The 24,089-nt window shown below is 42.0% G+C and overlaps 1 protein-coding gene across 1 annotated transcript in view; it reads right to left on the reverse strand.

Annotated features, from left to right (window-relative positions):
- Positions 1-652: 652 nt before the first annotated feature.
- The window catches only part of MINDY4B (MINDY family member 4B), a 40,635-nt gene continuing 17,198 nt past the window's right edge, over positions 653-24,089 (reverse strand). Inside the window, exons 8-12 of the mRNA XM_028167982.2 lie at positions 21,686-21,756; positions 19,851-19,923; positions 18,791-18,952; positions 2,465-2,645; positions 653-795 (exon numbers count right to left, since the gene is read on the reverse strand). Coding sequence (XP_028023783.2) covers positions 653-795; positions 2,465-2,645; positions 18,791-18,952; positions 19,851-19,923; positions 21,686-21,756 — 630 coding nt within the window. The remainder of the gene's footprint in view (positions 796-2,464; positions 2,646-18,790; positions 18,953-19,850; positions 19,924-21,685; positions 21,757-24,089) is intronic.

The following is a 24,089-nucleotide window of genomic DNA, read 5'->3' on the forward strand; positions in this document are numbered from 1 at the left end:
AGGGAAACGAAGCAAACATAGCACTGATAGAAAGAATCTCTCCTTCTGTGTGCTCTCCTTGATGGCTTGAACTCCCAGCCAGCTGCAATAGCCAGCCTACCAGGAATAGACCCCACTTCAAGCCCATTTACTATTTTAATGACAAGAACTTGCTAATGTGGGCACTCAAAATGTAACCTTGGAAGGGAATGCTCTTCATACCAGGAAATCTTTGAGAAGGCTTGAGTTCTTGCCATAACTAAAAATCTGATGATGTATTACTGATGACTTCATCCCCAAATGAAAGCTAGCTCCCTGCTTCCATAATCCCCGGGGAGAATCACCCCGAGAAGAGAGGAATTTGGAGAGGACGAGAAGGAAAGAGACTTCAGTTTCTCTTTTGAATAAAAATGAAGGCACCGGTCTAGGTGAGTATAGAGGACACACGTTCCAGGTGCTGCAATAAGTGGCCTGTATGTCTCCTACAGCACTGATGTAGCAACTGCAGAGAGTTCACAGAGGACCAAAGAAAGAACAGACCGCTCACGGGGGGCGGGGTTTGGTGGGGCTTCGGCATGAGGAATGTAGATGTGAAATGGTCTCTCCCCCAGTTAGGCTTTGTATCCCAGCGGTGCTGACACTTCAGACGTCATTGCACATCCTGGCTTTCTCTTTAGAAAAGGGGAACAGTTCCATTCCAGTTGATGGTGGCCTCTCTCCACTTGCTTCTGATTGCCATCTCCACTGGAGAAAACCGTCTTCCTGGCCTGTGTTCATCTTCATGTCGGACTCTTTCCCAGTGATGGGAGTGAGTATCTATCGGGGGGAACAGCCAGCATTTAGACCCCAGCCTATGTATACCATTTTGGAGGAAGCCAGGAAGGAAGGAATGTAGGATGGGTGGGCAGGAGTTGGGCTCAGCAAGCTGTGTTCCTAGAACTGGGTAAGCAGAGGGGGATTCTAGTAGATGATGGTATTCAGACTCGCCCCATACAAAACACGACCATCATAACCTGGGTTGTTGTAGAGTTTGGAAACGGAATATTGATGACATGTAATGGCATGGTCCAGCACCAGATGGGACACGTAGAGCCGGGTGTAGGTCACCGGATGTTGTCAGGAAAAACAAGAAAAGAGAGAGCTTACCACTTCTCAATGCTTCTAAGAGTACCTTTGCATTTTGGGGTGAAGGGCAAAGTATTCTCATGAGGTAGTCAAGAACTGAGTTCCAGGCCCAGGTTGGTCTCAAATGACATTGAGACCAACTTGAGAGGGTACTTAAGGGTACTTAATATCTCTCAGCCTCATTTACTCAATTAGGAATCATTTTTTGGCCACTTCAGTTTCCTCTACGTAAAATAAATATCATAGTATCTACCTCAGCTGACTGTTGGGAGAATTTAATGGGATAATGTACGTAAAGTTTTCAACACAGTGCCCGGAACAGAATGCTTGCCATGCATGTGAGCTAATAAAAACAAAAAACGATGCTTTCCTCGAAGAAGAGAGTAAAGTAGAAACGATAATATATTTTAAGGAATGTATTGTCAGTGTCCCACTAAATGAAATGGGCTCATGTATATCTCTATATCTACATAGATATTTCTCATAATTAAAGAAAAAGAATTAGGAGTTACACAGATAAAGCAGTCACTAAGATACTTCTCCAAATTTAGTCATAATGATGAAAAGTTGCTTAACACCAGACCTGTGATACTAAATGCAAAGAGTCAGACATCAAATCAACAAGGCTCCATCTATGGTGCCGAGGTACCAGATACAGCCTCCCAGTCTCACCATGGTTTTTCCCTTGTCCAAAAGGCTAATGTTTGAAGACATCTTAAGATTGGTCTTTTTTCCTCATGTGTTTAAAAAAATATGGTGGGAATTGAAATGGATTGTGTGGTCGCCCTTGGACCAGAACCTCTAAGGTTTGCTGGGACTGTGCCTTCGTTATCGTTGCTTTCCTAGTGGCTGGCACGGTGGTTGCGTCTTAGTAGACCTCAAAAATGCTTTTTGAACTAATCTGAACACAAATGCCCTCTCAGTTTTGTTACTATGTCCCGGGATGATTGATCATCTGATGTTTGTTCTTGGGATAGAATAGACCAATTGGAACCCCCCCGCCCCTATCCCTTTGTTTTTCTAGTTCTTTCCTTGGGCATTACATGCCTTGTGCTCACAGATAGAAGACCCCAGGGAAGACTTTTTTGGAAATCTGACTCTCAACCTTTTGTTTTTTCTCTTACCTACAAGTTGTTGGTTCCTCTGTGCTACTTCTAGACCCCCTACCCTTATTTAAAGCAGGTTTAGAATTCCCACGTTACAATGCTTAGGTTAGGCCCGTGGAATCGATGCCTAGGTTTCATTTCAGAGATCACACTTCTACACCTTCCTGCAGAGCTAGCATGAGCTGTGAACCGGCGGTAGCTGCATCTCTCTGAGCACATTAAAGCTCAGGGCACTTGGGATCTGGAATGCTCACCTACGGTAAGGTGCGCAGGCTTGTTCTGTGCGGGCTGGCCACTGTAGAAGTACAGATCAAAGAGGCGCTCCACTTTCCAGTCTGATAACAGCTGCCTGTTTGTGCTAAAAAGGACGCTGTAATTTCCGTTGATGTTGCACAGCCAAATAGGTAACTTAGGAGTCTTCAGCATGCTGCCCACCTGCAAGGGGAGAGGGGGATGCAGATGCACATAGAGATCTGGCCACACTGTGAAAGATGCTGATATGGCATCAGGATCAAAAAGCAGCTTGGAGGCTTGGCGTTGTCGGGGAGCTGTGCAGGGCGCAGTGTGTGAAGGAAGATTTCAAATGAAAGCTTCATCATGAATGAATTTACATTTATGAATGGCGTGGTGGTGATGCTGCAGTTTTTCTCTGCATGGATTGTATTTTATAACATTTTGGGGATGGGCTCACGGAGGAGGTGGGACCACCTCAGTTCAGTTTGGAAAGGAGGTGGAGAATAAATAGATAAACTGAAATAGAAATGTAGGGGTGGAACAGGAGAACGTCAAGTGGTCTTTGTTGTTGACTAGTGTATTTACCCCCGTTCCCAAGGTAGGACAGTATTTCATTCAGCAGGTGGTCATTCTGGCAGCACTAACCATTTAGAATATAGGAAAAAGAGACTATTTAGAATATGGAAACAGTGAATATTTTGAATACAGAAAAAAGCTTCTGGGAAATAAGGGGGACGCACACACCCTCACACTCACACAGATATACATATATCTGCGTGTTAACGTGTAGATCAATTGTGAAGAGGTACTTAGAGCTGAGTGTACTAGTTTAATATTACCTATAATGTGAAGTTCACTGTTTTAAGCAGCTTGTTATCTGGTTTTTCCAGGCAACTGTCACTTCAGCCTTGAATTTTCAAGGTAGTGCATTAGATTCACAAAAACACCACTCTGGGAGGTGCCGTAATAAAGGGTCCTACACACTGCAGTAGCCCCTGAGGGTATCTCGATATTACAGTGTATTTTTCTCAATGATGTCTCCCATTTTGTTTGAAGAGGCAGGGAAGCACATTTTTTTAAAATGCCATTGAAACTCTTAATGTTAAAAAAAAATTCTTTTTTTCTACTTAAAGAGACAAACATGAGCTACATGGAAACCCCCATCATTTTCACACGATGCCAGGGAGAGCTCTGGACCCTCAGCCCTGGCACGTCTTCCCATAACAAAAGGATTCAGTTCTGTTTCTTTTCTTCTCAGTCCTTCAAGTTGTCCTGTGTGCTCAGGAGCAAATTCTTTTGTGTGGAAAATCCATCTTTGAGAAAATGATCATGTGTTTTGTAAACCCAAGTACTAAAGGCTAATAACTTGACATTTTGATTTCTCAATAGTTCTATTCAAATCTCTTCCTTTTTCTAGAGTTTAAATTCTTCAGTTGTGGGTGAGTGGGTGAATCAGAGGTGCTTTTGTCTTTAAGCTTTTCTCTTCAGCTACTGGAGAAAAATTATATTACTGTGTTTAAAAGAAATGACCTCAGTTTTAGTTGACAGTTGGAAAAAGGGGTGCAAGCCCAGCACCCCAGTCTGGATATGCTCATAGTGGGTGCAGGAGTTGCTCGTCTGCCACACCAGCACTGGCCCCTCTGGGCTGAGTATAACATGAACCTCTCACACAACAAACGTGGGGCAAGTCGCCCACTGGCTACGTCGGAAATAAAACACAGAGAATGTGCCACTGAAGCAGCGCCATGTGTTTACGTTCCAGGAGCCACCCCCAAGTTCCAAAGAACACTGTCACCATTCATTAGTTACAAAATAAGCTCTTTCTTTCTCAGGCCTTCTTGCGATGGTACCTCCTGTACTAAGGTTATGTGTAATCAAAATATGATCCACGTGACTTGGGATTGTTAAGGTTGGAACACATGGATAAACCAATTAGGAAACTGAGGGCTGTTTGTAATAAAAAGCCACTCCATTTGAACTTCAGGTCGATGTTCTGGCTGATTTTAAACCAAAGAAATTTCCTGTAAATTATGTGTGGGTGGATGTAATAGACTGTATGATATTGTTTCATGGAATCTTTGTAACGTAGGCAAAATTCAACAGGCGCTCAGATTCATACTCCGCAAAGGGCTGACACCACACTGTTGTGATTTTATGCAACAATGCAATGGGTTTCTTTCCTGAACTCAAAGCTACTCAAGATTTTATTAAAGTAGGAGGAAAATGAAGTGGTCATAAATATAACAATCTCCAGCACCCAAAGTGACCAGCCACAGACCCCACACTAAGCAGGCAAAGTCCCGCTTGTCTTGAGAGACTCTGGTCAAGAGGAAAATGTCTGTCACAGCACTTTGGGTTTTAACTCCAAGGGGTGAGCCTTCGGATTACAGCTGAGAACATACCTGGTTTAAAGGGAGTCCCACAAAACCAAAACTGAGCACCTCCCAATGGAACCCAGCCAAATATCATGCCCCTTTCATTCCTCTGAGCACCATGTAATCTGTTTGACTGGAATCTTCTGTTAAGAATTTGTATTGTGGGTTCAAGATGGTGGAGTAGAGGGATGTGCGTTTACTCCTCTTGCAAGAGCATGGGAATCACAACTAAATGCTGAAAAGTCATCAACAGGAAGACACTGGAACGCACCAAAAAAGATACCCCACATCCAAAGACAAAGGAGAAGCCACAATGAGATGGTAGGAGGGGCACAATCACAATAAAAACAAATCCCATAACTGCTGGGTGGGTGACTCACAAACTGGAGAACACTTACACCACAGAAGTCCACCCACTGGAGGGAAGGTTCTGAGCCCCACGTCAGGCTTCCCAACCTGGGGGTCCGGTAACAGGAGGAGGAATTCCTAGAGAATCAAACTTTGAAGGCTAGTGGGATTTGATTGCAGGCCTTCGACAGGACTGGGGGGAAACAGAGACTCCACTCTTGGAGGGCACACACAAAGTCGTGTGTGCATCGGGACTCAGCGGAAGGACCAGTGACCCCCATAGGAGACTGAACCAGACCTACCTGCTAGTGTTGGAGGGTCGCCTGCAGAGGTGGGGGGGGGTGGCTGTGGCTCACCGAGGGGACAAGGACACTGACAGCAGAAGTTCTGGGAAGTACTCCTTGGCGTGAGCCCTCCCACAGTCTGCCATTAGCCCCACCAAAGAGCCAGGTAGGCTCCAGAATTGGGTCGCCTCAGACCAAAAAACCAACAGGGAGGGAACTCAGCCCCACACATCAGAAAGCTTGCACAAGCCTCTTAGATAACCTCATCACCAAAGGGCAGACAGCAGAAGAAAGAAGAACTACAATCCTGCAGCCTGTGGAACAAAAACCACATTCACAGAAGGATAGACAAGATGAAAAGGCGGAGGGCTATGTACCAGATGAAGGAACAAGATAAAACCCCAGAAAAACAACTGAATGAAGTGGAGATAGGCAACCTTCCAGAAAAAGAATTCAGAATAATGATAGTGAAGATGATCCAGGACCTCGGAAAAAGAATGGAGGCAAAGATCGAGAAGATGCAAGAAATGTTTAACAGAGACCTAGAAGAATTAAAGAACAAACACCTAGAAGAATTAAAGAACAAATGAACAGAGATGAACAATACAATAACTGAAATTAAAAATACGCTAGAAAGAATCAATAGCAGAATAACTGAGGCAAAAGAATGGAAAAGTGACCTGGAAGACAGAATGGTGGAATCCACTGCTGCAGAACAGAATAAAGAAAAGAGAATGAAAAGAAATGAAGACAGCCTAAGAGACCTCTGGGACAACATTAAACACAACAACATTTGCATTATAGGGGTCCCAGAAGGAGAAGAGAGAGAGAAAGGACCCCAGAAAATATTTGAAGAGATTATAGTTGAAAACTTCCCTAACATGGGAAAAGAAATAGCCACTCTAGTCCAGGAAGCGCAGACAGTCCCAGGCAGGATAAACCCAAGGAGAAACACGCCGAGACACAGAGTAATCAAATTGACAAAAATTAAAGACAAAGAAAAATTATTGAAGGCAGCAAGGGAAAAATGACAAATAACATACAAGGGAACTCCCATAAGGTTAACAGCTGATTTCTAGGCAGAAACTCTACAAGCCAGAAGCGAGTGGCATGATATATTTAAAGTGATGAAAGGGAAGAACCTACAACCAAGATTACTCTACCTGGCAAGGATCTCATTCAGATTCGACGGAGAAGTCAAAAGCTTTACAGACAAGCAAAAGCTAAGAGAATTCAGCACCACCAAAAAAGCTCTACAACAAATGCTAAAGGAACTTCTCTAAGTGGGAAATGCAAGAGAAGAAAAGGACCTACAAAAACAAACCCATAACAATTAAGAAAACAGCAATAGGAACATACATATAGATAATTACCTTGAATGTGAATGGAATAAATGCTCCAGTCAAAAGACACAGGCTGGCTGAATGGATACAAAAACAAGACCCATATATATGCTGTCTACAAGAGACCCACTTCAGACCTAGGGACACATACAGACTGAAAGTGAGGGGATGGAAAAAGATATTCCATGCAAATGGAAATCAAAAGAAAGTTGGAGTAGCAATACTCATATCAGATAAAATAGACTTTAAAATAAAGAATGTTACAAGAGACAAGGAAGGACACTTCATAATGATCAAGGGATCAATCCAAGAAAAAGATATAACAATTATAAATATATATGCACCCAACACAGGAGTGCCTCAATACATAAGGCAACTGCTAACAGCTATAAAAGAGGAAATCGACAGTAACACAATAATAGTGGGGGACTTTAACACCTCATTTACACCAATGGAAAGATCATCCAAGCAGAAAATTAATAAGGAAACACAAGTTTTAAATGACACAATAGACCAGATAGATTTAATTGATATTTATAGGACATTCCATCCAAAAACAGCAGATTACACTTTCTTCTCAAGTGTACATGGAACATTCTCCAGGATAGATCACATCTTGGGTCACAAATCAAGCCTCAGTAAATTTAAGAAAATTGAAATCATATCAAGCATCCTTTCTGACCAAAACACTATGAGATTAGAAATCAATTACGGGGGAAAAAAAAAAACCCGTAAAATCCACAAACACATGGAGGCTAAATAATACGTTACTAAATAACCAAGAGATCACTGAAGAAAGCAAAGAGGAAATCAAAAAATACCTAGAGACAAATGACAATGAAAACACGATGATCCAAAACCTATGGGATGCAGCAAAAGCAGTTCTAAGAGGGAAGTTTACAGCAATACAAACCTACCTCAAGAAACAAGAAAAATCTCGAATAAACTATCTAACCTTACATCTAAAGGAACTACAGAAAGAAGAACAAACAAAACCCAAAGTTAGCAGAAGGAAAGAAATCATAAAGATCAGAACAGAAATAAATGAAATAGAAACAAAGAAAACAATAGCAAAGATCAATAAAACTAAAAGCTAGTTCTTTGAGAAGATAAACAAAATTGATAAACCATTAGCCAGACTCATCAAGAAAAGGAGGGGGAGGACTCAAATCAATAAAATTAGAAATGAAAAAGGAGAAGTTACAACAGACACCGCAGAAATACAAAGCATCCTAAGAGACTACTACAAGCAACTCTATGCCAATAAAATGGACAACCTGGAAGAAATGGACAAATTCTTAGAAAGGTATAACCTTCCAAGACTGAACCAGGAAGAAATAGAAAATATGAACAGACCAATCACAAACACTGAAATAGAAACTGTGATTAAAAATCTTCCAACAGGGCTTCCCTGGTGGCGCAGTGGTTGAAAGTCTGCCTGCCAATGCAGGGGACACGGGTTCGGGCCCTGGTCTGGGAGGATCCCACATGCCGCGGAGCGACTAGGCCCGTGAGCCACAATTACTGAGCCTGCGCGTCTGGAGCCTGTGCTCTGCAACAAGAGAGGCTGCGATAATGAGAGGCCCGCGCACTGCAATGAAGAGTGGCCCCCACTTGCCGCAACGAGAGAAAGCCCTCGCACAGAAACGAAGACCCAACACAGCCATAAATAAATAAATAAAAATTTAAAAAAAAAATCTTCCAACAAACAAAAGTCCAGGACCAGATGGCTTCACAGGTGAATTCTATCAAACATTTAGAGAAGAGCTAACACCCATCCTTCTCAAACTCTTCCAAAAAATTGCAGAGGAAGGAACACTCCCAAACTCATTCTATGAGGCCACCATCACCCTGATACCAAAACCAGACACAGGTAGTACAAAAAAAGAAAATTACAGACCAATATCACTGATGAATATAGATGCAAAAATCCTCAACAAAACACTAGCAAACAGAATCCAGCAACACATTAAAAGGATCATACACCATGATCAAGTGGGATTTATCCAAGGATGCAAGGATTCTTCAATATACGCAAATCAATCAATGTGATACACCATATTAACAAACTGAAGAATAAAAACCATACAATCATCTCAATAGATGCAGAAAAAGCTTTTGACAAAATTCAACACCCATTTATGATAAAAACTCTCCAGAAAGTGGGCATAGAGGGAAACTACCTCAACATAATAAAGGCCATATATGACAAACCCACAGCAAATATCATTCTCAATGGTGAAAAAGTGAAAGCATTTCCTCTAAGATTAGGAACAAGACAAGGATGTCCACTCTCACCACTATTATTCAGCATAGTTATGGAAGTCCTAGCCATGGCAATCAGAGAAGAAAAAGAAATAAAAGTAATACAAATTGGAAAAGAAGAAGTAAAACTGTCACTGTTTGCAGATGACATGATACTATACATAGAGAATCATAAAGATGCCACCAGAAAACTACTAGAGCTAATCAATGAATTTGGCAAAGTTGCAGGATACAAAATTAATGCACAGAAATCTCTTGCATTCCTATACACTAATGATGAAAAATCTGAAAGAGAAATTAAGGAAACACTCCCATTTACCATTGCAATAAAAGGAATAAAATACCTAGGCATAAACCTACCTAGGGAGACAAAAGACCTGTATGCAGAAAACTATAAGACACTGATGAAAGAAATTAAAGATGATACAAACAGATGGAGAGATATACCATGTTCTTGGATTAGAAGAATAAATATTGTGAAAGTGACTATACTACCCAAAGCAATCTACAGATTCAGTGCAATCCCTGTCAAATTACCAATGGCGTTTTTTATAGAAGTAGAACAAAAAATCTTAAAATTTGTATGGAGACACCAAAGACCCCGAATAGCCAAAGCAGTCTTGAGGGAAAAAAACGGAGCTGGAGGAATCAGACTCCCTGACTTCAGAGTATACTACAAGGCTGCAGTAATCAAGACAGTATGGTACTGGCACAAAAACAGAAACATAGATTAATGGAACAGGATAGAAAGCCCAGAGATAAACCCACGCACCTATAGTCAACTAATCTATGACAAAGGAGGCAAGGATATACAGTGGAGAAAAGACAGTCTGTTCAGTAAGTGGTGCTGGGAAAGCTGGACAGCTACATGTAAAAGAATGAAATTAGAACACTCCCTAACACCATACACAAAAATAAACTCAAAATGGATTAGAGACCTAAATATAAGACCGGACACTATAAAACTCTTAGAGGAAAACATAGGAAGAACACTCTTTGACATAAATCACAGCCAGATCTTTTTTGATCCACCTCCTAGAGTAATGGAAATAAAAACAAAAATAAACAAATGGGACCTAATGAAACTTAAAAGCTTTTGCAAAGCAAAGGAAACTACAAACAAGATGAAAAGACAACCCTCAGAATGGGAGAAAATATTTGCAAACGAATCAACGGACAAAGGATTAATCTCCAAAATTTATAAGCAGCTCATGCAGCTCAATATTAAAAAAATGAACAACCCGATCAAAAAATTGGCAGAAGACATAAATAGACATTTCTCCAATGAAGACATACAGATGGGCAAGAAACACATGAAAAGCTGCTCAACATCACTAATTATTAGAGAAATACACATCAAAACTACTACGCGGTATCACCTCACACCAGTAAGAATGGGCTTCATCAGAAAATCTACAAACAACAAATGCTGGAGAGGGTGTGGAGAAAAGGGAACCCTCTTGCACTGTTGGTGGGAATGTAAATGGATACAGCCACTATGGAGAACAGTATGGAGGTTCCTTAAAAAACTAAAAATAGAATTACGATATGACCCAACAATCCCACTACTGGCCATATACCCAGAGACAACCATAATTCAAAAAGACACATACACCCCAATGTTCATTGCAGCACTATTTACAATAGCCATTCATGGAAGCAACCTAAATGCCCATCTACAGACGAATGGATAAAGAAGATGTGGTCCATATATACAATGGAATATTACTCAGCCATAAAAAGGAACAAAATTGGGTCATTTGTAGAGACGTGGATGGATCTAGAGACTGTCATACAGAGTGAAGTAAGTGAGAAAGAGAAAAACAAATATCGTATATTAACGCATTTATGTGGAACCTAGAAAAATGGTACAGATGAACCAGTTTGCAGGGCAGAAGTTGAGACACAGATGTAGAGAACAGACGTATGGACACCAAGGGGGGAAAGTGGCAGGGGGTGGTGGTGGTGGTGTGATGAATTGGGCGATTGGGATTGACATGTATACACTGATGTGTATAAAATGGATAACTAATAAGAACCTGATGTATTAAAAAATAAAATAAAATTCAAAAAAAAAAAGAATTTGTATTGCTTTGGGTTAGACACAATTTATCAGCTAAGCTCCCCCAAAGGAGGATTCTAAATATGTTTTATCGGTGAGATTCCACCAATGCAGAATTTGTGCGTGTTGCCTCATGTTGCCATGGTAAGAAGGAAATTAAATTGTGATACAGTGGTGCTATAAATAAAATACCTTTCTCCTTAAATTCACTCATAGTGTAATAAGCCCAGTGTGTTCAGCCTTACATGCAGCAATCAAGCCTTCCATAACATGTATCATTTAATGTAAAGTTATGAAGATAGGAAGAAGGATGGGACAATTCTAAGCACCAGAGGATGAGGATGGAGTCCACGTAATTCTTTCCTATGCCGCTGTCTAGAACAATGGCTCTTACAGTATGCCTTTCACAGCGAGCGTGATGTTAAAGTCCCAAGGCCCCCAGCCGGTGATCTGAACCGGAGAAAGGTGTTGGAAATGTTGTGTTTTCTTTGCTGATTCCTGGTGACAATTTGTGTGCATGACTGTTTGGGGTCTGGCTCTCATCTCTGCCACCTGGAACTTGAGTTGATGTAACTTCTCTCAGTGAGTTTGCAGGGATGTTGTCATGTTTGCAGGGCACTACCTCAGTGACTCAGTGGTAGAGAACAGTGGGTGGAGCTTCATCTGGTACTTTTAGGCTTGGATATCTTCCTTTCAGTCTCTTTAAAGGGAAAATGTAAAGAGGGAAGAGGGTAGGACTCGGATAGTGATGTGCTCTGCCAGGGCTGCCGGGGGAATAAATCCAGCAAGACCTAAATGGCTTCAGTCCCTTCTAAAAACCAGAGTTGATTTTTCTTCTCTGTGGCAGGTGCGAAGGTAATGTGAACCTCCTAAGGCTTTCCAGATGGTGTTAGACTCCAACTGCTTTATGTTCTCACTTAGGTATTGGAACCTCACACTCAAACCTGTACCTTCAAATAGAAAAGTGACGGGAGGCTTCAAAATAGTGCCTCATCCTGAGGGGAGATGGCTGTGTGCTGCAGGAGCCATCCGTCTGCTGGGCTCTGGGGGCCCTGCCATGTCATCTAATGAGAGCTCCTTTTTTATTTTTTAATCTCACCTACTGGGCTGTGACATTGGGACTGAAAGACGTGTGTTTTTGCAATCTCTGCAATTTTGTCACCGAGTAAGAAGAGATTCACTTCGGGAAGACAGATGCAGTGGTACAGGAGGGGTTTCACCTCGACAGCAGAATCTGTCAGGCAGCACGTTGGTTTTCTTTTGAACTCAGAAACCTTCTTATATTTGGTTTCTATTACCAGTGCCTACATAGAATCTTCTGATTTAGAGCACCCACCCTAGGCGGGAGTCCCTAAATGCCCATAAAATGCTTAAACCTATATGCTTTTGGCATATTCATGTGTCCTGTGCAGAGTCACCATGCCTCAGAGCAGAAAGAGAGGGGAGCAACTGTGAGAGCCTCAATCCAGTGATGCTTAAAGCATTGTCCTAGAACCACATCTGGTTCTTTTCTGAGCAAATTGCTGTTCTGCAAGAAGCTCTATGATAAAACGTTATGAAATACTAGACATCTGTACGCACTGCAGTCAGATGGGGCTTCTGGTTAGCACATCTCTGAGTGCCACTGAGCTTGTCCTTCTAGCACGTAAGTGAGAGATGTGGTCTGACAAACCACAGGTGAAGGGTGACGGATACTTGAAAGGGTATGTGCTACCAGTACCTGCAGTTCATGATCAACTCAAACTCACCACTGCTTTAACCTAGAAGTCAATGGATAAAGTTCTAGATGTTGAGCACAGCCGTCATGCATTCTAAAACTGAGCCATGATTTGGCTACCATCTAACTGTTGTGGTTCAGCAGCAGTGTACCTGTGACTGATCTTACAGACTATGTAGTACAGATCTACATCTTTATGCCAATACATTGATGCGACCGATTACGAAAGTACTTCTGATGATATAACGCCAAGAACTGGCATTTTGTATTTACCACTTTATCAGAAAACAAGCCAAGATGATCATGACAGGCAACGTGGCACGGTGGGCTGAAGGGGCCTTTGAATGTAGCTGGGTCTGGGGTCAGAACCCTGGCTCTGACACTTCCCTAGCTGGTAGCCTAGGGCAACTTCTTATACTTTTCTCAGTCTGGATTTTCTCATCTCTAAAATGAATGACCAAACAACAGCCAGTGCACTTGAACTAACACTGATTATAACTTTGAGTGGAAGTGAGGATTAAATGAAAGAAGATATCGTTACCAGTGGCTTAGAGAGAGCCTGGCACACAGTATGTGCTCTACACAAGTGGCTGTTGGCAATATAATGACTAAATGAGCTTTAAAAAATACCATCTTCGAGGATGATGAGAAAATATAAAATTCTTATATACATAAAGTCATTCTATGTAAAAGTTATTTTAGTAATAATAGATGGGTTGTGGATTGCTTTGATCCTGGAATATAATGAGCTGCTATAGAAAGTAAAAAAGCACCTTCAGATTAAATAAACTTTATGTGTACACATGTGGATGCCTAATAGTCATGTATCTCAGCAGTTCAAGTAAGAATACCACCTACCAGCCTATATTTGCTCTTTAATACATTTGTTCTGAAACCAAGCTTCAAGTGCACGTTAGAGACAACATAATAAACATCCTCCGGGTTTCAAGCCATTAGTGTACAATTTCAGGCAATTTTTACCGCGGGCAGGATTCATAGGCATCTCCCTGGGGAGAGAACACTGACACTAAGAAGAAAGGATGAAAAGCCACATTAGTCACTTTTCGAAAAGATGGGAGCTTTGTAGATGTGATTTCTATGTAGATTTAAAAGCTAACCTGGCCTGTCGCCATCCTTTGCCCTACTTCCAATTTGTGAGCAGGCCTTTGGACGGTGGTCCTGAGGTCGGGTACATTTTGCCCTCTTCCCGGCAGGAAAGCTCTTATTTATTTATTTATTTATTATTTTTTTTAACCTTAGGCCTCGGCCTCTTGATTGACTTTAAGGTCCCAACAAACACCCACTTTATTATTGGAGGATATTTTAGGCTCTGCAGGTATTTTTCTTTAGAGCATGATTTAGTAGCACTATTGGTCAGAGCTGACTTGTATCAAAAGAAATGCGATCCAGGGAAAATGGTAGCACTGGATTGCTGTGAATTCTTGACTCTCTGAGGCTCGCTCTCTCTCTCTCTCTCTCTCTCTCTCTCTCTCTCACTCTCTTTCTTGGAGCAGGGGCGGGGGTGGTGGTGGTGGGGCGCGTAGCCTTTGATATAGTTTCTTTTGTTGGAGCAGCTTAGTAGCTATTTAGCAAACACCTGTTTAATTTTAATTTAAGATAAGGTTTGAAACTTGCCCTGAAAGCCTTGCAAACGGTAAAAAGGAATAGAAAGCTGTCAACCTTTCTGATACTCATTGAAAGGAGATACTCTTTCTTGTAATTTCAGTTGAAATAGCTAGTTTTCCAGTTCTGCACACCATGGATTTAATCAGCTAAGCCAAACGAGTTTTTTTTGTGTTGTTTTTGTTTTTTCCGTTTTTTAGAGCAGTGATTCAGTCAGGGCAATTTTGTCCCCCAGGGGACATTTGGCAATGTCTGAAGACATTTTTGGTTGTCACGCTGGGCGGGGGGCATAGTGGGTAAAAGCCAGGATGCTGCTAAACATCCCATAATGCACAGGACAGCCCCCATCACAAAGAATTATCCAGTCCAAAATATCAGTAGTGCTGAGGTTAAGCAGCCCTGTTCCAGAACAGAGGTTTCTAGCCTTGGATGCACATTAGAATCACCTGAGGACTTAAAAAAAATTCAATGCCCAGGTGCTCTCCAGGCCAGATAAACAGAGTCATTGGACAGGACAAGGCTGTACAATTTGTCGGGTCCAGTACAAAATGAAAAAGTGGGGGCCTTTGTTGAAAAAGTGTTAAGAATTTTAAGGCAGTGACAACAGAGCATCAAACCAAGTGCAGCACCTTGTAAGTGTGGGGCTGGGTGTGAGCACACAGGTCCTACACACGTGTAGTTGATACTGTTCTGGAGGGTGACCTGGGCATTGATAGTTTTAAAAGCTCTACAAGTGGACCAAAGACTAACAGACACCTCACCAAAGAAGACAGACAGATGGCAAATAAGTATATGCAAAGATGTTCCACATCATATACTATAATATTATCAGGGCAATGCAAAAAAAAAAACAATAATTGAGATACCACTACACACCTATTAGAATGGCCGAAATCCAGAACACTGACAATACCAAATGCTGGCAAGGATGTAGGGCCACAGGACGTCTCATCCATTGCTGGTAGGAATGTAAAACGGCACAGCCAGTTTGGAAGGCACTTTGGTAGTTTCTTACAAAACTAAACATACCATATGATCTAGCATTTGCCCTCCTTGGTATTTACCCAAAGGAGTTGAAAACTTACATCCACACAAAAAACCTGCACACGGATGTTTATAGCAGCTTTATTCATAATTACCAAAACTTGGAAGCAGCCAAGATATCTTTTGTAAGTGAATGGATAAATAAACCATGGTTTATCAGTAGAATAATATTTGTTCAATGAAATGTTACTCACAATATTCCAATGGAATATTATTCAGTGCTATAAAGAAATGAGATATCAAACTGTGAAAATACATGGAGGAAATTTAAATGCATAGTATTAAGTGAAAGAAGCCAATCTGAAAAGGTTACATACTCTATGATTCCAACTAGGTAACCTTCTGGAAAAGGCAAAACTATGGAGACAGTAAAAAGATCATTGGTGGCTGGGGTTGGGGGGGACGGAGGGTTGCACAGCAGGGCACAGAGGAATTTTAAGGCAGTGAAACTACTCTGTATGATGCTATAATGGTGGATACATGTCATTGTACCTTTGTCCAAACCCATAGAATGTAAACACCAAGAGTGAACCCTAATGTAAACTATGGACTTTGGATGATAGCGATATGTCAGTGTAGCTTCATCAGTTGTAACAAATGTACCACTCTGGTGATGGATACTGATAATGTGGAGGCCATGTATGTGTAGGGACAGGGGATACATGGAAATCTTTGTAAACACTTTCCACTCAGTTTTGCTGAGAGCCTAAAGCTGCTCTAAAAAAGTAAAGTCGCTTGAAAAAACAAAACCCTCCAGGTGATTTCAATGTGCAGCCAGTGTCAAGATCGCTGTTATTTAGCTTTTATTGCCTATCCTTCCTATAGCACTCAGTTTATGTATGTGGTATTGGCCCATGTATAACTCCTCTTTGTATTGGACACAGAATCTCACAATCAATAGATGCTGAATGAACATGGCTGAATAAAACACTCTGCTGTTATTCCTTATCATCTATTATAAAGCCTTATGTGTGGAGAGGTCATTCGGGCTTTCCAAACAGGCTTCAGCATTCATGATTTTGTTTGCTGTTCGCATCAGTCATGTGGTTGCAGGGCAAGTGTTAGGACATTAGTCTGTGGATGAGGAAGCAGGCTCAGAGCAGGTAAGGGACTGGCCCAAGTCACACTCCTGTGAGTGGCAGGGCAAGGCCTCCAGCCAAGTCTCCTGGTTCCCAGGACAGGGCTGTTTTCCACGTGTTAGGGGAACCTCCCCACTTTTACACCAGGTTTCTAAAGTATGGTGCACGTGCCCCTTGGTGGCATGTGGCATGGAAGTCAGGGCACAAGGGGTGAACTTTAAAACAAAACATGTTTACTTATTTATTTAATATGTATTAGAAAAAAATAGCATATCAAGTCCATAGTTTGTATTACTGCTGCAGAAAATGTTAGATTCAAATTGTAAAAATGAGTTGATTTAAAGGAAAATATTAAGCAAATAACAGCAGAGGTGGTGCGAAGATATGACAAAGCTTTTGAATTACCTACTTAAATGACAGAACTATGAGAAACACTTCTAAATCTTTGTAGTTTAAAATGAGGATACAGTGAAATAATATTGTGAAAGAGCTTTGTAATAGTAGACAAAGCACTAAAATTGTTGTGGTTTTTGCACCCTCACTCCTTGAAACTTGCCCCCAGTGTATCCTACCAGACTGAGTCTTGGCCTGTTATTGGGCTCTGATCGGTACAGAGTGCTTTACCATGGACCTCAAGTGACCATGCATGGGTGAAATAAAAGAAAAATATGTAAAATGAAACCTGTAAGTCCCCTATTTCTGGCTTAGTTGTCCTTGTCATTATATATATATATCAAATTCTAACATGAATTCCCAAATTGTCTGGAACAAATGATTAGGAACTTTATAATAATAACAAATCCATTCTCTGTCTAGGGCATATTCAAAGTACAGTCTTCGCATTCATACAGTGCAAATCTTTGCATCCATTAAATGTGGTGAAGGATATATATTCATTGGCATATAAGGACGTTAGTGTTAAATGAGAAAGGCAGGGTTCAGAGGAGTAGAATAGAACATATTTATATGAGAAAGAGAAGGAAGCATTTCTGAGAGGATTGACCCTGGGTGATGGGATTGGGTTCATTTCTTTTGCTTTTAGCTTATCTGTCACTTCTCATTTTTTCTTTTTCTTTTTTTAAATTGAAGTATAGTTGATTTACAATGTTATGTTAGTTTCTGGTGTCATTTTTCTATGATGGACTAGATTCCAAACTCAAGGAATACTAGGTAAACTTTTAAGACATGCTTATACACAAAATATACTAATTCTGCGAAAGTCAGACACTACGTTCCCAATGCTATCAGACGTGATTTGTATGTGTTGTGAGATGCTGATTTCATGATTAACACATTGTAGCTGGAGCCAACAGTAGGAGGAAAGACAGATGAAGCTATGGATATAAAAGGACATGATAAAGTGTAAAGCCCTGTACGTTGAAAGGGATTTTGAGCTGGAACCAGGAGAGTGAAGGACAGGCTCTGAGCAATGGGGCCTCATTTGGTGCTGGTGGATGGTGAGCCTGGGCGGGGTTTGTCACCATCACATTGAATTCCATCCCAGCTAGTGTTAGGGCCGCTCCAAAGAAGTGTTGCTTTTCATAGAATCTGCCTTGCCTTCTCTGGGTTTTATAATGAAATTTTTGTGAAAATATCACAGAAACATCTTTGATTTGTGGTTTGGGTGGGTACACTTGCTTCCTCACTCTCTCTCCTGGTTGTTTTTACAGAACCACATCTTACTTAATTCTCTGGCTGTGCTTTTCAACAGCACAGTCTACTTTCTGGTTGTCAGAGGTTGTACATCCCCTGAGCTAGAAAGCTTTTTGAGAGGTGTTTCGTAAGTGGGATTCCCTTTTCTTTTCAGTTATTTTTTTTTTAAAGCTTTGAGCAATAGACAGAATATATGCATTCACGTTTGCATAATAAACAGTTGGGCAGGTAACCATTCTCTGCTGGCAGTATTGATTTCTGATGAGTGGGGATGCCGGGAGACTTTATTTGTATATTTCAAGTATTGTTTAAAAATTATTTGCATATTACTGTACTACCTATACTCTGTATACATAAAAATATATACAGTAAAATATGAAGCAAGTAAACTTGGATATTTCCATTTAGACGCTGAAAAATCTCCATGTGTGTCTATATGTGCAAGTGGAAGGCAGGCAGGAAAGTAGTAAAGGAAAAAGGAAGCTCCGATTTGAATTGCCTTGTCCAAACAGTGACACTCTGGTGGTGTGGTTGAGAATTGGGACACACTCACCTGTGAAAGCCTATCATCCTCTGAAGTGTCCTTACGCCACTGCAAATAGCCGATGTCACTGCGGGTCAGGACCCCACATAACATTTCCTGAGACTTTCCTTCCTGATAGCCGTTAAAGACGTGTGGACTTGCTCTTCCAGTTAAAATCATGTTCAAAACTGCCTAGATGACACATTTTACAAATATTTACATTTCAGGTAGCGTTGACACAAGGACTTAATTTCTTTTTTCTTTTAACAATCATAAAATGTATCATTTTTAGTGAAAAGAATGAAATCCCACAATATATAATTCTGGGAAGACGTATGTCATGAATGTTTGGTAGTGTTAAAACAGGAGTTTATTGATCTTTTTTCCTTGAGCCATGCCCCATAACTCCCCATGGGCCCTTCCTCCCTTCATATTTTTTTTAAACTTTGGTTTCCATAGTTGTGATTTAAGCTGCAAGAAGCTAAGAAGTTTTTATAGTGCTTTTCTTTCAGTTATTAGGGACTCCTGGGGGGTCTTGTCAAGATATTTTCTAATGTTTCTAGAATCTCAGGGATGGCAGGCTCTCAGAGGTAAACTAGAAAGGACTGTAATGGAAAGTGGAAAGACAGAATCTGATAACAAACTCAGGGGAGCATCTTAGTTTTTCAAAGATAATTTGATCACTCTTCAGTTAAGGAGAGAATATACTTAGTTGAAAGGAAAAAAAAAAAGCCTAATTGAGATGCTACAATAAAAAGGCAAAGTCGGGGCTCCCCTGGTGGCGCAGTGGTTGAGAATCTGCCTGCCAATGCAGGGGACACGGGTTCGAGCCCTGGTCTGGGAAGATCCCACATGCCGCGGAGCAACTAAGCCCGTGAGCCACAACTACTGAGCTTGCGCGTCTGGAGCCTGTGCTCCGCAATAAGAGAGGACGCGATAGTGAGAGGCCCGCGCACCGCGATGAAGAGTGGCCCCCGCTTGCCACAACTAGAGAAAGCCCTCGCACAGAAACGAAGACCCAACACAGCCAAAAATAAATAAATAAATAAATAAAAATTAAAAAAAAAAAAGGCAAAGTCTTCCAACCCACCTGGCTGCACAGGAAACCTCCAGCATTTGGTCGTAGCAGAGGAGCGGTGGAGACGTCCAGGTCCTTCTGAAGCCTGCAGAGCGGGAGGAGCCATCAGCACTCACAGACGACGACGCTCCAGGGACATGCAGCCTCTCCTCCCTCCACCCCCCAACGCACAGCAGCAGTAACTTGGGCTTTTGCCTGGCCACTGTCCTTCCCATGTGCCTGGCGTGTTTCCATCTGTCGCTGGGAAAGCTTCTAGGACTGGGGCTGCAGAGGTGATTGGGCAAGCTCTGGATGCCGTTGGGGGAAGCCAGCGATACGTGGTCAGGGAGGAGGACGAAGCGACAGACCTCACACGTTAGAATCCCCGGGTGTGGGCTCCGTGTGGGTGCTGGGCTCTGTAGCAAAACTGTTTGCGCTGAGGGCCGAGGGACGCTTGGCTTAGGGTGGTGACACGTGACCCCTCCAGAGAGTGCTGGCCCAAGGCAGAGTTGACCAGACTGTTCAAGTGGAAGCCACCAGCTGGGGACTTAAGCCCATGTCTTGGCCGCAGCCTCTACTGTTTCACCAGGGCCAAGGGGTCAGGGTTCCGTCCAGGACAGTATAATATCGCGGTGGAAAGCGCTCGTGTTGTCACCCAGAGGGAGATGCTGAGTTATGTGGGCTGTATGTGTTCTTGAACGAACCTGTTCACAGGCCTGGAAGGTCAAGCACTTCCGTGAATAAGACCTAAAGACGTGGGTCAAGCGTCAGGTATAATTCAGGGCAGCGTTTGCTAAATTATGGCATGATGTTAGGTGGTATAGATAGGAGCATTTAAAAAATTTTACAGTGATGTGTTTCATACATTTTTTTTCTTTAGCACAGCAAATACATGATTTAGAGGATATTAATGTTTAAGAAGAGGATGATATTTAAATGTCTGTTGATTTTGAATTCTTTTTCTTTTATTTATTTTTTGGCCGTGCCACACAGCATGCGGGGTCTTAGTTCCCAATTGAAACCGTGCCTTCCCTGCAGTGGAAGCACAGAGTCTTAACCACTGGACCACCAGGGAAGTCCCAAGTGTGTGTTGATTTAAGGACATTGTTAAGCAAATAATAATATAGGTCATAAAAGTATGATATGCAAAAGACAAGTTTTCAGGAACACTGCTTCAAGGCTTGAAATTCTTCCTTTCTGGGGGCCCTCTGTTTCTCTCTGACTCTCAAAAGCTTACCCTTTTCTCAGGGTCCAGAAGAAAGTCTGTTTCTTCCCAGAAGCCTTCCTTGGCCACCTTATCTGTTGGGGCCCCTCCCTCCTCTGGAATCCGTTAAGATTCATTGTCTCTGTACTTCATTTGGCACGTCAAGTACCACCTGGGACTTGCTCAGTCTCTCTGTGTACCCCTGGTTTTTCCCAAACTGGAACCTGCAAGGAGGTCAGGGCCATATCCTCTTTTATTTGTATTTCGCACAGTGCCAAGAACAGGGCTTTGCATTTCATAGGGACAAAATAAATATTTGTGGGTATATCTTTTCTCGTACATAGAAATCATTAAAATATTTTCATTTATGAAAACTGTACAAATAAGCCTGAGTGGTATCTGCCAATATTTATAACCACAAGAAAAAGGAACCTACTACTGTGCTAGAAAAGTAGATTCAAACTTTTCTGATGACATCCACTCTCCCATGAATATGGCCAAACTGAACTACAGAAAAGGATGCATCAACGGAAGAGTGTCCACTAGAAAAAAATTACACTCATGTTTCCAATAAGGCATGAAAATATTTTCCAACACAAGAGAGCATTGTTTATGTGACCCCGGAGCTATAGGAAATACCTGTGCAAATATTTGTAGAATTTACCTTTCAAATGTTCTGGAGAAGATCAGGCTGTAAAGAAACAAGATGACACCATGGCTTCCTTCTCCTTTGAACTATTTGAAAAACAAAGGAAAAACACGTTTGCATAAACGTGATGCATCTCTGTGTATCTGTGGGCATGAATTCAAGGATTTACACCTGAGAGATTTTTTTCTCGCTGCCGAAAGGACGGTGGGAGCTCTCTCTGCTTCCCTAGGTCACGTCCACCCTCAGATGCATCCTCTTTCCTTGCTTCAGGCGTGCCAATGACACCATCATTCTCTTGGTTTTCAACCTCTCTTTCCTCCACTTCTATCATGTGATTCTCTTCGAATCACGGCTGAGACATAGTGTATGCTTCCTCTCCATTTTCCAGCGTCTATCCTAGCTCAGTCCCTCAGAGCTACTCAGGCTGGCCCTTATCCAGCCTCCCTCAGTCAGTGCACCCTTCCTCATCACCTTGTTAAACTCAGGGAGAGCAGAGGAGCTTTCTAGAAATAGCTTTGGAGTTATACAAACCTGAGTTCAAAACCAGTTCTACTATACTGACTCCAGCTTCTTTAAGTCTCAATCTCATCTGCAAATGTAGATAAAAATACCCTTTTCCTAGGATTGTTGCAAAAGTTAAATGAAATAATGCACAGGACCTACCTTAGCTCTTAGAACATGCTAGAACCACAGCAAAATTACTGTCTGTCCCTCTCTAAGGCACTTCTCCCTGTCTCTTTTCTTGGCCAGGTTACTTTTCTGCTCCGAACTTTCCAAAGGTGCCCTGTGATCTCCAGGATAAAATCCATCCTCATTCAGGGCCTCTCACTGGTTGGCCTTATCTTAGCTTTGTGTCAATACTCTACCTGCAGAAAAGAAGCTCCTTGGCTGGCTTTCAAGGTGCCCAGGCTTAAAGCCTCTTCTTTAAAGGCATTATATCAGGAAGCCTTCTGCTAAAATGCATGCACTTTTCCTCTTGTGGATTAATTTGTCCCCTTCACTATCTGTGCCCTTGCAGGGGCTGGATCTTCAGGCAGGAGAAGAAATTTCAGTGCCCACAGAAGCCAGATGGGAACCCAAATGGGTGTACGGCAGGGCATGAAGGAAATGGGGAGAGGTGGGGCCCGAGGCACGGGAGAGCACTTGTGTGTCAGTTTCCTGTTGCTGCCTTAACAGACGACCACAGACGTGTTGGCTTAAAACCACAGGAATCACTACCAAACGTAAAATAGATAACTAGTGGGAAGCAACCACATAGCACAGGGAGATCAGCTCTGTGCTTTGTGACCACCTAGAGGGGTGGGATAGGGAGGGTGGGAGGGAGGGAGACGCAAGAGGGAGGGGATATGGGGATATATGTATATGTATAACTGATTCACTTTGTTATAAAGCAGAAACTAACACACCATTGTAAAGCAATTACACTCCAATAAAGATGTTAAAAAAAAAAAAAACGAAAACAAAAAACCACAGGAATCCATCATCTCACAGTTCTGGAGGTTAGACGTCCAGCCCTGGTGTCACTGGACTCCATTCAAACTGCTGGTTGGCCTGTGTTCCTTCTGGAGGCTATGATGTCTCCTAGCCTTTTCCAGCTTCTACAAGCTGTCCTTATTCCTTGGTTCATGACTCCACATCACATAGCCTCTTCTCCTCTGCTTCCCTCATCACACCCCTTTTTCTGAATCTCCTGCCGTCCTCTTTCTCTTATAAAACCCTTATGATTCATTGGGCCCACCAGAAAAATTCAGAATAATCTCCCCATCTGAGATCTTGAACTTAATCACATCTGCAGAGTCCTCTTTACCAGTTAGGTAACATCATTCAGTCTATCACAACTTGTCTAATGGGAGTCACTGCTCCCTTTATCAGCTGATTGAAGACATGCTAGAATACAGGCCTAGTGCTGTCAGATTTTCTGATTTTGGGTGGGAGTTGGGGGGACCTAAACATTTAGTTTTTGTGTGTGGTTTTTTTTGTTGTTGGTTTGTTTTGGTTTTTTTTTGCTGCTCTGTGCAGATTGAGGGGTGGCTTAACCTTAGTTCCCCGACTGGGGATTGAACCTGTGCCCTCAGCAGCGAAAGCGAGGAGTCCTAACCACTGGACCACCAGGGAACGCCCAAACATTTAGGTTTTTACGTGGAATTTTCTGATTATTTTTGAAGTTCACCAACTCAAGTTTTTAAAAATACAACACCATATGAGCTAATGCTGCAGATTCTATGTGATAGATGTATTAGTTTCCTAGACCTACCCTACAAACGGCCAGAAATTTGAATGGCTTGAAACAGTAGGAATTTATTCTTTCACAGTTCTGGAAGCTAGAAGTCTGAAATCAAGGTGTCAGAGGCGGGCCATGCTCTCTCTGAAGGCCTTAGGGGAGGATCTTTCCTTGTATCTTCCTAGCTTCTGGTGGCTG

The sequence above is a fragment of the Balaenoptera acutorostrata genome, chromosome 4 (assembly GCF_949987535.1).
Source record: "Balaenoptera acutorostrata chromosome 4, mBalAcu1.1, whole genome shotgun sequence".
Lineage (NCBI taxonomy): Eukaryota > Metazoa > Chordata > Mammalia > Artiodactyla > Balaenopteridae > Balaenoptera > Balaenoptera acutorostrata.